Source organism: Mus caroli, chromosome 2, assembly GCF_900094665.2.
Source record: "Mus caroli chromosome 2, CAROLI_EIJ_v1.1, whole genome shotgun sequence".
In the NCBI taxonomy this organism is placed as follows: Eukaryota; Metazoa; Chordata; class Mammalia; order Rodentia; family Muridae; genus Mus; species Mus caroli.
Genome location: NC_034571.1, coordinates 170,528,876 through 170,541,388, shown reverse-complemented (window position 1 = coordinate 170,541,388; position 12,513 = coordinate 170,528,876). Strand labels below are relative to the sequence as shown.

The following is a 12,513-nucleotide window of genomic DNA, read 5'->3' as shown; positions in this document are numbered from 1 at the left end:
AGGGATATACAGAGAAACCCTGTCTTGAAAAACCAAGAGAGAGAGAGAGAGAGAGAGAGAGAGAGAGAGAGAGAGAGAGAGTGAGTTTGTAACTGGTGCTTAACTGTGCACCAGCAGGTGTAGAGGCTCAGCTCTTCTGAGGCCTATTTCAAGGAAGCAGCCATGTCTACCCATCCCTGCTTCAGGGCAGTGGCAGCCCCAGGCAGGCTCTCTTACTGGAAATGGATGAGGTATAGCTTCATACTACAGAGCCTACCTACCTACCCTGTATTTTAAGACCCTCCCTTGCTGGACAGAACCATGCCTCATGCTAAGCATCTGTTCTCACCCTCTTGCATAGTACTTATGAGGACTCCAGGCTTTGTATCAGACACCCAAGACACCTGGCAACAGGGAGACACCTAGGGCCTGGACATGCCTAGACAGCTCAGCCTCTGCCCTGCACATGCAGATGCTAACTTTGGAACTCTTAGTTCCCCCACTGTGAGACAGGAATAAAACTCCCCTGCCAGCCTTGTGGACCCTGTAGTTGATCCTGCCCCAACCTTGGAAGAGTCAAGAAAACAGAGCAAGCAAACAATAGAACACAGCTGGCACAAATATACAGGACCTACCTGAGAGTGAACTGTCCGGGTGCAGGGCTGGGCAGGCTGCTGAGAGGACATGAAGGGTCTGGTGAGTCACAGCAAAGCTAGCCCAACTACCAGAAGGACCACTTCATGGGCAATGTCAGGCCTCGGGTGAGCACAGGTGGANCTATGCTGAGGTAGGCGCCTGCTCCCCTTGCTTCCCTTTGTCACACCCTGCAGTCTCTGTTCCTCACTGCCATCCTGGGATCACACTAAGTGGGCGGATGCTCCTGCCTACCCTGTACACCCCAGGCCAAAACCAAGGTTCCATTGGGGACTCTGCCTAAACACGTTATGGGCTCCAAATGAACTGTAGGCACCAGATGGTAGGGTCAGGGAGATGACTGGAAGCAGCGCAGGTCTGGAGGTAAGGAAGGGTACAGGCTGGCCCTGTAGCCAGTAGAAGGCAGATGATGTCACAGTCAGGGCTGCAGGCCTGGTGGTCATCCACTGAGCAGTGAGGGACTGGTTGTATAGGCACTTGGATTGTAAGTGGATGACCCCAAAGGGGGCACTACAGCTGAGGTAGTAGGTGTGGCAGCCTCTGAAGGCCCTTTGACTTCAGCAGCTGTGGCTCCTAGGTAATTGTTCACAGCTAAGCTTGGCCTTGTGGGTTGGAGGATACCAGGCCACTAGAGACCTACCTGCCATGTCCTGTGGCATCAAGAGCAGGTCTTTTCTGGGCAGAACTCTCCATACTCTCTAGACATTTCCCAGTCACTCTGATCCAGCTTGCTCTATTTGCTTTAGGCACCCTGCTGTCCATGGCATCTCTACATTCTGTGTTGTCACTGGGGCTTCCCTGGGTATGAGGTCTCACTAGCTCCGGGGTGTCACTGGTTCTGGTGCCTCACTGAATCTGGGGTCTCACTGAATCTNGTATCTGGCCTACTCTGGAGTATGACCAGTTCTGAAGCCTGACTTGGCCTAGCATCTAGCTGGACCTTGAGTCTGGCTTGGGCTTGGTATTTAGAAAGAGCTGCAGCATTGGTGACCACTAACCTGTGCGGTATGTGGCAGACACTGCCATGCTCTCCCCTGCTCCGTAGACAGCTGAGACCAGGACCCTGTACTTGGTGGCAGACATCAGATCACGAAGCACAACATGGCTCCTGGTGCCTGGTACAGAGATCTGTGGAAGGAGGAGGCCCCTAAGCCTCTCCTCTTAGACTTCCTTCTCCTTTCAAGGCTATACTCCCTCTTCCCATCTTTCCCTCCACAAAGAAGCTGCTGCTACCCTCAGTAGACAGGTAAGATCCACACCTAAATCCCTGGATGGCTCCTAGCTCTTTATACAGACTCACTGATTTCTCTGGTCCAGAGCCTGAGGCCAGTGTGTAGTTGAGCCGGTAATGGAGGACATGGCCACTTGGTGGTGTCCAGTTGACCTGCAGGCTGTTGGGGGTCTTCGAGGACAAGGCCAGGCTGGATGGGGGGCTTCTGCTTGCTGCAGCTATCCAGTGGCAAGGCAATGTGGAATTCAACACTTTCCAGAATAGAGGTACCCACTCCCAGAAGGCCAGNTACCCAAATGGTCTTGCACTATGTCTAGTGCCCTGACCTGCCCAACCCTGCGCATTGCCCCTGNTGAGTTCCCCAGCACCCGTAGAAGGTCTTGCATGGAGAGCTGTGCCACCCGTGCTGGGGAATTTGGACCTCAGCCACCCCAAGATTTGTTTCCCTTGTGGGCTCAGATCCAATGGTCTAGCCCAGAGTCTCAGGGACTCAGGTAACCTGCTTGTTAGTGGGTCTGAGAGTACGAGGTCCTGGGCATATGGATCAAGGAAGGCCTGGGTCCCCTCTGTGCTGCTCCTGTCCCAAGACCATATGAATGGAGGATAGGCCACCTACAGGGGGTGTAGCGGAGGGACACGGGGTCGCTGCGAGTGCCATCCCTGTAGTAGGCAAGGATGGTGATCTCATATTCCACATGTTTCATCAGGCCAGGCAAGATGGCTGTGCCAAGGGTCCCTGGGACAGAGATCTAGAGAAAGGCAGGGGTCCACCTGGGTCATAGGAAGCCTCACCTCCAAGAGACAGATTCACAGGCTATGGGCAGACAGATCGTCTCAAGATACAGGACTGGGATGGGCACAGAGTCTAAGCCTCACTTGGCCTTGGGATCTGGGGTCATAGGATTTTCTCTGAAAGGTCACCTGCCCCACGTCCTTACCTCATGGGCCTTCCCTTCTCCCAAGGGCATCCACTTGATCTGATAAACAAGTACACCAGACAAGGCAGTGGCCAGCCATGACAGCTTTACTGCATCTCCCGGGAGCTCCATCACAGACAGCTGGCCAGGGCTAGGAGCTTTCTCTGGAAGATGGGGTGTATAAATGGAGCATAGAGTGCTGACCTTAGCGTTTACTTTTAGACAAGGGTCGGCCACATGGAGGAATGTCCCTGGCCCCTTGTCCAGACACTTGTCCCCACCTGCCCTAACACAGCCAGAACAGACACCCAACATAGGCCCTTCAGTAGGACATAGGGGCACAGTCCAGCTGCACCCCAGCCTTGACTTNGCAGACTCACGTGTGGTTACATGGCCAGTCAGCACGGAGGAACCACCCCCAAGGTAAAAACAGGTGACTCTGATGGTGTACATGGTAGAGGAAGAAAGTGGGCCCAGAGTAGCTGAAGTAATGTTCCCAGGAACCTGAGTCTGAGGGAGGGATACAGGCAAATCCGTCAGGAACCTGAGCTCAGAGTGGGGACCCAAGCTCAGGACCTATAGCNNGGGCTAGCCTGTGAGATGCCCAAAATGGGAAAACTGCAATCAGCCATGGATCTCCAGCATGGCCCATGAGTGGGAACTCCTCTGCCTGTCTCACCTTTAAATCCCACAAAACATTCTGCCTCTAAATTGAGTGAAGCCACAGCCTCAGCATGAACATTCTGCATCTAAACACAGCCTCAGCATGAAATCACTATGTATGTATATGTGCACACANACAGGTATGTGTGCATATGCATGTGTGTGTCTTTGCTTCGAACCTAAGGATGCTAGGCTCCCCATGTCTGTGTGGATGCTGCATCTACCTAGGATTCTGAGTCCTCTAGGAAGCCCTTGAAACTTTTGGGCCCCTGCTCTTACCTGCCCAGAGTGGCTGCCATCGCTAGAGACGTAGCTGACCTTGACCAGGCGCATGGGCCTCTGGGCTTCCCAGGACACACAGGTTGAGTTGTAGCGAACATCTGAGAAAGTCAGGTGTCTTGGAGGCCCCAGGGCAGCTGTAAGACACAGCGAGGCCTCAGGGGCTGGCACCCTACCCTTGGGACTAAGAGAAGAGTGGGCGGTACTGGGCCTGAGGGCATATGGGTCATCCAGGGTTATCTGTGCTCTCCCACATAGAGCAAAGTAAACAACAGAATAGGGGAACGGCTATGTCAGAGGTTCTCAACCTGTGGGTCCCAAACCCCTTGGGANTTGAACGACTCCCCCTTTCATAGGGGTCACCTAAAGCCATCCAAAACCACAGATATTTACATTATAATTCCTAACAGTAGCAAAATCACAGTTATGGGGTAATGACAAAAAATAATTGTATGGTTGGAGGGGGGCGTCACCTCAATATGAGGAACTGTGTTAAAGGGTCACAGCATTAGGAAGGTTGAGAATGCTGGGCTGTGTGACCAGATACTCACAGGTCCTGGCACGGATGCTCTGGGCCTCGCTGGCCTCTGGTCCCCGAAGGCTCTGCACTGAGACAGCATAGTCCTGGCCAGGCTCCAGACCATCCAGCAGTACCTCAGGCTGTCCCACATGTACCTGGCAGGGACATGGTGACACAGTACTCTCTCTCTACACTGAGCCTCACCATCTGCCCCACCCCATCTCTCTCTCCCTGCCTCTCACCTCTCTCTTTTGCTCCTCCCCAGTGGAGGTAGCCAGCAAGTACTGCACCAAGTATTGAGTGACCCCANCAGAGGGCGGCCAGGTGACGCGGAGAGTTCTGGGTGTCACTGCAGCTAGGGTCAGTGGCCCAGGTGGAGGCAGGGGTGCTGAGGAGGGGATGATCATCAGGAGAATCTCAGGGGAATTGTGGCACATGCAGAACTCATATACATGGACAACAAAGCCCTTTTTCCAGGGACAAGACTTTGAGTAGGTAGGGTTGTACAGATGGCCAGGTAGGCAACCACCATNCAGAGTACAGAACTCTAAGTCACGTGTCTCAAATGTCAGTGGGCTGTGTTTTTGGCTCACAGTCCTGGGGGAGCCAGATCACCCTGCTAGCCTAAGGCAATTTGCTACAAAGGTGATAAGGGATGTTGTATCCAGGCTCACACACACAAATCCTCACGTACTTCACGAAGGTGTCTCTCTCTGTGAATGACTGGAAGAGGCAGATCCAGAGGNATAGAGCAGAGCAGAGGTTGCAAGGGCTGGGTGAAGGTGTCNATGAAATGTGCAGTTTTCGTTGGGAAATGAGTATGATCTATGATAGTCTTGGTACAAATAGCCCTTAATATACTGTCCTTGTTTGTTTGTTTGTTTGTTTGTTTGTTTGTTTAGGTTTCTGTCTTTTGAGACATGGTTTCTCTATCTAACTCTAGTTGTCTTGGAACTCACAGAGATTCACCTACCCCTCCAATGCTGGGATTAAAGGTGTGTGCTACCACAACTGGCAAAGCCCTGGATATACTAACAGCTATCCATTGTCTCCTGTAAGTGGGTGAGTGTGGGCGCATGAGCCCTGTCTCAATGGAGCTGTTAACCAGAGATCATTATAGGTCCAGCAGAAGGCTGAGAGACAGTGGCCTCGACCATGTGCTGTCACCAGACAGGATAGGAGCCTTAAGAAAGACATCCTGGCAGCAGCAGTATTGAGCCATGGCGTGATACAGGGTCAGAGAGTCTAGATCCCAAGCCTCTTGTGGCTTGTGGGAACACTTCTGACCCAGAGCTGCCTGTAGTCATGCTCTGCTGGTACTATCCCCAAAAGGCAGGACTACTCAAAGGCCACCCTTTTACCTGTGGTTGCCCGGCCTTGCAGGCTCTTGCCAACCCCACTCTCATAGACAGGAAGCACAGAGACCAAGTATTCTGTGTTGGAGGTCAGGTTTCCAAGCTCCATGGATGAGACAGGCCCCTCCACCACCACCTGAGCAGGAAAACTTCATCAACAGGGTATAGACTTGGGAGACATGACACTGCCACCCTGGGAGATTGGATCCCCACATGGAGCAGAGCAGCACCAGGCACCATGGAGACAAGTGAGACTGTAAAACAATCCACTCATCTATCAGTGTCATCAAAACCAATCTGTTGTCTGTAGTCACAGCCCAGCACTCCACATTCTGACTCTGTCCGATGGGCCGTATCTGTGTGTAGCTACTCACTCCCTGCGCTACCCTGGATCTCCTCTCATGCAGACTTTACTCATCTCTAGGCCCTCATTCCGGTGTTCAGCNACAGCTCAGCAGAACCCACCTGAACCATGCCGGTTGAATCCTGCCAGCTGCCCCAACTCCCAAGGATGGTCTCAGCAGAGGCTGAACCAGGGGACCCCCTCTTACCTCCTTGGGGGCACCACCCCTAGAAGGCTGCCATACAATTAGATACTTGAGGGGTGGGTATAAGGCTGGAGTCCAAGACAGGTGGATACTGGATGAGGTGGCGTGGGTCAGGGTCAGTCTGGTGGGCGTGGGGAGGGGGTCCAGGACCCGAGTACCTGCTGCTGGTTTGACTGTGAGGAAAGGCAATCAGGGACCAAGCAAGCACACCCACATACTCCCTCTGGTGGCCATGTACAGGAAGGACAGGAAAATCCTCCTACCCCAGCCCACAACATATCCAAGGAGGAATCCCTCTGGTCAGGGCTACACTCCCTTATGGGTCATGAAATTGGCCCAGTATAGCTTCAATCTCCCTGTCCCTCTGCCACCGTGGTGCTGTGTCCTTACCTGGGCCTCTGCCCTGAATTTTTTGGCAAATGAGTCGGCTGAGCAGAGGAGCTAGGGTGGCCAGCTGAGGGAAGTCCAGCACGTTGTGGACAGTGATGTCCAGTGGCTGGGACGCCAGGAGCTTCAGCTCAGCCTCATCGACATTCTTCACACCTGCTTTAAGGAAGTGTGTATCAACATGCCACTCTGAGACTCTCNTTCTATTTACAGACAAGACCACAAGGGAGGGACCTACCAGAGTTCCCATCATGGGGGAGGGCAAAACTGAAGCCGTATGTCCTAGATTTCACGGGGTCTCAGTGGAACACAGGAATGGGCCAGGGGAGGCCAGTGTGCTTAGCTCTGGGAACTGGGAAGCAGGCCAGACTATGTGGATGCTGGTGTCAGGTACCCACCCATAAGGGGGGGGGGTTCCTGGAAGAGAGGGGCTCCTAGAACAACCCCCTACACTTGGAGTTTCCTTCCCATNAAACAGTGCAGTAAATGTGGTTGACATCCCAGAGAGCACTGGGGACACTCCTTGCTTGAGGAGCAAACGGGGATGGGGGAAGACCTGTCAGGCACAATGGCAGCTGCCAGGCAGGGTACCAGTTTGAAGGTTACTTGCAGTATGAGTTGGAGGGTGGCAGGGAGTTGGGGAGTGTCACGGCAAGGGAGGCAGGGACAAATTTTGCAGATGTTGCTGCAAGGTGTAGCCATGCACCTCTATGGAGCAGGGCTCACCCTCTGGCCCCTATGGGTGTGGATGCTGCAGGCCAGCAGTTATCATGTACCCAAGTTTCTAGCCAGAGATGGTAAAGCCAGAGTGCAGATGTGTCTGTGATCTGGAGCCTACCCTGGCCATGTGCATCCAAACCCAGGGCCCAGGCACTGTGCTGGCTCACCCACAACAAAGACATCAATGTCCTGATCCTTAAGGATCCTGGCAGCTGTGCGCACATCATCCTGCGACTTGCCATCTGTCACCAGAATCAACACTTTGGCTGCCTCTGGACGGACACCGGCTGCTGGCTTCAGGTTCTGCTCCAGCACATGGGTTAGGGCGAGGCCTTGGGAATATAAGGGATAAAGTGATGGGCAGCCACTAGGACCTCCTCCTCAGGTGCCCTCTCAACCACAGCTGACACACTCGATCCGAAGGCTCTCTGTTCATGTTTCATCAGTCCTGCCTCGCCAGGCTAAAGGCACTTGGGATCGGGGACAGCTCCTCCTGTGAAGAATACCCATAGCCCAGCAAGACCATGCCTAAGAAGCTGCCTCAAGGCTGACCATCCAGCTGAGTAGGACCAAGGAAGAAGCTACCCATNATCAGTGCAGACTCTTGCTCAACAAGGTGCCCAAAGTTCCACACTTTTACCAAGGTTGGGGTGTGGAGGGGTGGTCGATTTTGCCCTGTAAAGTGTGAAGTGGGCTCAGCACCCACTCATCACACAAATGTTCAGGGGCAGAGGGGGCAGGAAAAGTTTGGCAAGAGGCTTCAGAACAGGTAAACCTCAAGGCCCAGGACATACCTGTGAATGTGTTTCCTCCCTTGTAGTGGAGGTGGTGTACGGCTGCTAGCACTTGCTCCTTGGTTTGGAAGGAGTTGAGGTCCCACTCGGTCTGGGGGTCTCCACTGTACTGTGTCAGACCTAGGGGTGGGCTTTGGTTGCTGGGTTGAGGTTTTGGGGGAGGGGGTCTTTCTTTTTTGCATCACTGTGGGGTGGGCAAGCACCCTAGCGACATGTTGTATGCTACTGCATCCTCAGTGTCAAGGCTCAGTTTTGAAAACCTGATCCTCAGAATCACCTGCTATGGGTACANCCTCTGGGAGTCCCACTNTCAGGAGATGACACATTTTCAGGGCCCAAGGCTCACATAGAGATATCATCAGAGGGACTAACTGGGAGCTAGCCATTCCTGCAGACCATAACGACAGCCCAGACTCACAGAGAAAGGCTCACAGGACCTGACCCAGACCAAGAAGGCTTCTATCAGCCAGGTTTCTTAACTTTCTTGGCAGTTGATGGACCTTGAGAGGCTGTAGCAGTCACTATCCTTTTCTGAGGGCAGCTGCTGTCCTTCTGCTAGTGAGAACTCAAGAAATCCAATCTCACCACCACCCACCCACCCATCCCCGCAAGGGCAGGGCAAAGGAGACAGTACCTACCTACTAGGACTTTATCTGGTCCTATTGCAAATTGTGTGATGATGCTGGCCAGGAAGTCTTTCACCTGCTGGAAGTGGTTGTGGCCGATGCTCCAGGACCCGTCCACCAGGAAGATTATATCAGCAGGTGTTGGGGGTGTGCATTGGAACTGGGGGTGATCTGAGGCAGGTAATAAGGAGTGGGGTACTGGGTGGGGCCTATGGCATCCTCAGGATACCTCAAGTATTGGAGAACTGCCAGGGATCTTGGGGTATCAGGATTTCCAAGGACATTGTGTCTCCCCAGGCTTAGAAAAACCCTCTTGCATCCTAGTTTGGGGTTTCAGCTTTTCTAAATNCCTTCACAGAGGGCTGATTACAGCCTCAGGTCTAGGGGTCACTTCTACCTTCTTTAGAAGTGCCCATGGCAGCACTATGTGTGAACCTGACAGTTTAGTCCCTAGGCTGAGCAGGCTTCAGCACCCACATTTCCAGGCCCATCTGCCTATAGGTGACCAGCTGGTATGGCTGGGACTGACAGTACCACAGACAGTCCAAACCTGGGCAAATTGACAGGAAGATCAGACAGGAATAGTAGCAACCAGAGACATCTGTGGGTGGCCTCAGGACCTTCCATTTCCCTAAAGTTCTTTGTAGATAAAATGTTCCTACCTGGGGCCCCTGATAATTTGACAAAGATGACACCTGACAGGCCTCAAGAGATTTCTGAACACAGCCAGGTGATTCCTNTGTGGCTTCTGATCCTTAGACTAAAGGCGGGGTCCAGGCCTGCCTGTAAGACTCTCAGTGGAGGGGTAACAGTGTACCAGAAGACCCTATCCATAGTAATAGAATAGAAGAGAGCACAGGGCCTGGACATGAGGGAGTAATACCCAAGTCTGGGGACAGAAGCCTTNCTACGGCTCTGTGCTGCTGGAGCAAGGAGTGTCCTGATGTGATGGGAGAACGATGAGGACATAGCTCAACTCCATCTGGCCCCACTGGACAGAGCTTACCTAGCTCCCCTTGCTTTCCCACTGAGGCTGCAGTGTGGCTCTGCCTCTCCAGGTCTGTGGTTGTCTGAGCAGAGTCTTGTACTCCAAGGCCCTGCTTGAGTTTCTTCTGATCCTTACTGGCCACTCCTGGAGGCAGAGGGAGGGGTCATAGCTGCTACCATGCACCTCCCAGACCTAAGCTAGGGTTCTAGAACAAAGACTATCTGGCCCCTGTACATGAGATTAGTGAGTCCAGGAACACAACGGGTAAAGAACATGTGGTCAAATATAAACAAGAACTTCTGGTCATATGACNAGACCCAGGAAGCTTCACAGGGCTCTCCCCTCCCCCAGGGTTTACTCTCAGTCCACTCTGACCTACCAAGAATGGGCAGGTCCCTGCTTAAGGTAAAGCCAATGCTGGGCTCAGATTTTTTCTCAGAGTCTGGGCCCCTCAGAGGGAAGGAGGTAGGCTCCAGGGTGGCTCCAGCCAGCCTCCGGCTGCCTCTGCCCAAAGATTGGCTCTTCAGATCTTCAACTGCAGAGAGAGGAAGGACTGTCAGGTCCAGGACACCAGCCCAAAGTAGGAGCAGGGGCTTGGAGCTTAGGGGTCTGTACACTTCCTGGAAGGCAAACCCACAGTCTTGCTGTCTGCCTCATGGAAGATGAGCAGCAATGTCAGAAACAGGTAAAAAAGACCCAAGCACTTCACAGGCAAAGTGCTTCAGGGCACAAGCCAGAGGCCTTCCAACCAAATCCACCCCTGTCTGNGTGCAGGAGGACTTACTCACAAACTCCCTTCGTGCCAGCAGGACAGGCCCCGAGTCAGTGAGCTCGAAGATCTGCAAGGTGTAGCTCTTGGAAGGGTTCAGGCCACCCACAGTGGCCTTGGGGGTCTTGGTGGTCAGTATCAGCTCCTGCTCCAAGTCCCCTAGGTGGGGGTGGAGAGTTGTTGAGGCTGCCAAATTTACTATACATGTGAGTGCATACACGTGGGTTGATGTGTATCCACTAATGTGTGTGTACTGAACATGCTTGTACAAGAACCTGTCTTGTGGGAGAACAGCCACCTTTCCTTCTTTGGAATGCTGTCGTCTAAGATAGGAACAGATTCCAGCATTAAAAAACAGACATAGCCAGGCCTAGCAGTTCAGTCCTCTCATTCTATCACTCTAGAGACAGAGGCGGGCAGATTTCTGTGAGTTCAAGGCTAGTCTTGTCAACAAAGCAACCTCCAGGATGGCCAGGGATAGACAATGAAACTCTGTCTCGGAACAGAACAAAACAAAAATCATGCGATTCCAAAGGATCCCTGTTCTATCTGGTGGTGGGTGGGGTAGAGTCAGAAGTGACCTTGTAATGGATCGAGGAGAGATACCTAGACTCATGGACATACGCACATCGCCCATGTCTCAAACAACAGGGAATAAAAACGATTCCTACCTGGGAGGAACAGAACACTGTTTCTACACAGTGGGCAGTCCCCAGACCTGCACCCAATCNGACAGTAGGCAGTGGCCAGGCAGGGACCCCCAGACCAACAAGCTTCTATCATTTAAAATAATTTGTTATAGCAGCAGAAGATGGGCTCAAGCTGCGTGTGCTGGCATGGGCCTGAAATCTAAGCATACAGTGGGCTGAGGCAGGAGAATTACTGAGTTCAAGTCTAGCCTGAGCTATGCATCAATTAAAAAGAAAAAAAGACCATGTTTAAAAAAGACAGAATGTCACACTGACTAAAAAGGATGCTTTGGTCAATATCCCTCTAGAAGCCTTTCTATTGTATGAGTATTTTATAACTTTTGGCTTTATGGATTCTCTGTGCTTTATGTTCATTTTATTTTTATAATTTATTCTTTTTTTCTTCTACCTGAATTTGCTTTTCTGTTCTATATAACTTAGTATGGATGCTTAACTTCTTAGGTCTTTTTTTTTTTTCCTTTTTCAATACTNAGACTCTCACACATGCTGGGCAAGCATTACCACGGAGCTACTACAGCCTCAACCCTACTACTGTTTGTTCTTTAACTTACAGAGTTAAAGCTATTAATCTTCCTCTAAGCAACAGAAAAAAAAAATCGCATCTATGTAGCTCAGGTTGGGGACCCTCTTGCCTCAGCTTCTGCCTTGCCACGCCCAGCTTGTCATCATGGCCCTGTNCCTGTAACTGGAGGGCTGACTGGGATTCGGGCACTCTCCCTTTTCACATGTTCACTGCATGCAGGATCCAGGCACTCTTCACCTTCTGTGTGTGTTCCTGCTGGTTACAGGAGAATTCAGAGGCCTCTCCAACTACATCTGCTCCATGTGATTGAGGAAAGGAACCCAGAAATGATAGAAATAGCTCTGCCAAGGACGGTGTGGGGAGCAGCTGGCTGGAGCAGGCTCAGTGAATCCTACAGACAGTGTGAACTCATTACCACAATTTTATTCAAGTAGAAAGCCTTGGTCCTGAGAAAGATGGAAATGAGATGCACTATCTTTTATATCAACGTGTTAAGTCGACAAAGGGGATTCCATNTTTAAAGAATTTGCTTTTTTAAAAAAAGGCATATGAGGGTGGGGGTGGGGAGCCCCTGTCTACACCGTCAGCATTTTTCTAAGATCTAGGTTTGTGCTCAACATTACATCCTGCTCTCAAAAGTTGCACTTGGCTCATCAACTATGTTGCTTTAAATTAGCCAATATGTAAGAATGTGAGACCTAGCTCTGACCATTCAGGATGAAGTACCAGACTTCCTCTTCTTCTTTTTTTTTTTTTTTTTGGTCAGTTATTCTTTTTTTATTATTAGGTATTTATTTCATTTACATTTCTAATGCTATCCCAAAAGTCCCCCACCCACTCCCCAACCCAC

The 12,513-nt window shown here is 51.6% G+C and overlaps 1 protein-coding gene across 1 annotated transcript in view; it reads right to left on the bottom strand.

The window, feature by feature from the left end:
- Col20a1 (collagen type XX alpha 1 chain) overlaps positions 1 to 12,513 on the bottom strand; it is a 30,721-nt gene that overhangs the window by 14,856 nt on the left and 3,352 nt on the right. Inside the window, exons 3-19 of the mRNA XM_021180021.2 lie at positions 10,446 to 10,589; positions 10,041 to 10,196; positions 8,686 to 8,844; positions 8,048 to 8,167; positions 7,421 to 7,585; positions 6,537 to 6,689; positions 6,150 to 6,319; positions 5,605 to 5,734; positions 4,486 to 4,631; positions 4,275 to 4,398; positions 3,724 to 3,860; positions 3,162 to 3,291; positions 2,803 to 2,945; positions 2,481 to 2,613; positions 1,934 to 2,082; positions 1,632 to 1,761; positions 615 to 653 (exon numbers count right to left, since the gene is read on the bottom strand). Coding sequence (XP_021035680.1) covers positions 615 to 653; positions 1,632 to 1,761; positions 1,934 to 2,082; positions 2,481 to 2,613; positions 2,803 to 2,945; positions 3,162 to 3,291; positions 3,724 to 3,860; positions 4,275 to 4,398; positions 4,486 to 4,631; positions 5,605 to 5,734; positions 6,150 to 6,319; positions 6,537 to 6,689; positions 7,421 to 7,585; positions 8,048 to 8,167; positions 8,686 to 8,844; positions 10,041 to 10,196; positions 10,446 to 10,589 — 2,328 coding nt within the window. The remainder of the gene's footprint in view (positions 1 to 614; positions 654 to 1,631; positions 1,762 to 1,933; positions 2,083 to 2,480; positions 2,614 to 2,802; positions 2,946 to 3,161; positions 3,292 to 3,723; positions 3,861 to 4,274; positions 4,399 to 4,485; positions 4,632 to 5,604; positions 5,735 to 6,149; positions 6,320 to 6,536; positions 6,690 to 7,420; positions 7,586 to 8,047; positions 8,168 to 8,685; positions 8,845 to 10,040; positions 10,197 to 10,445; positions 10,590 to 12,513) is intronic.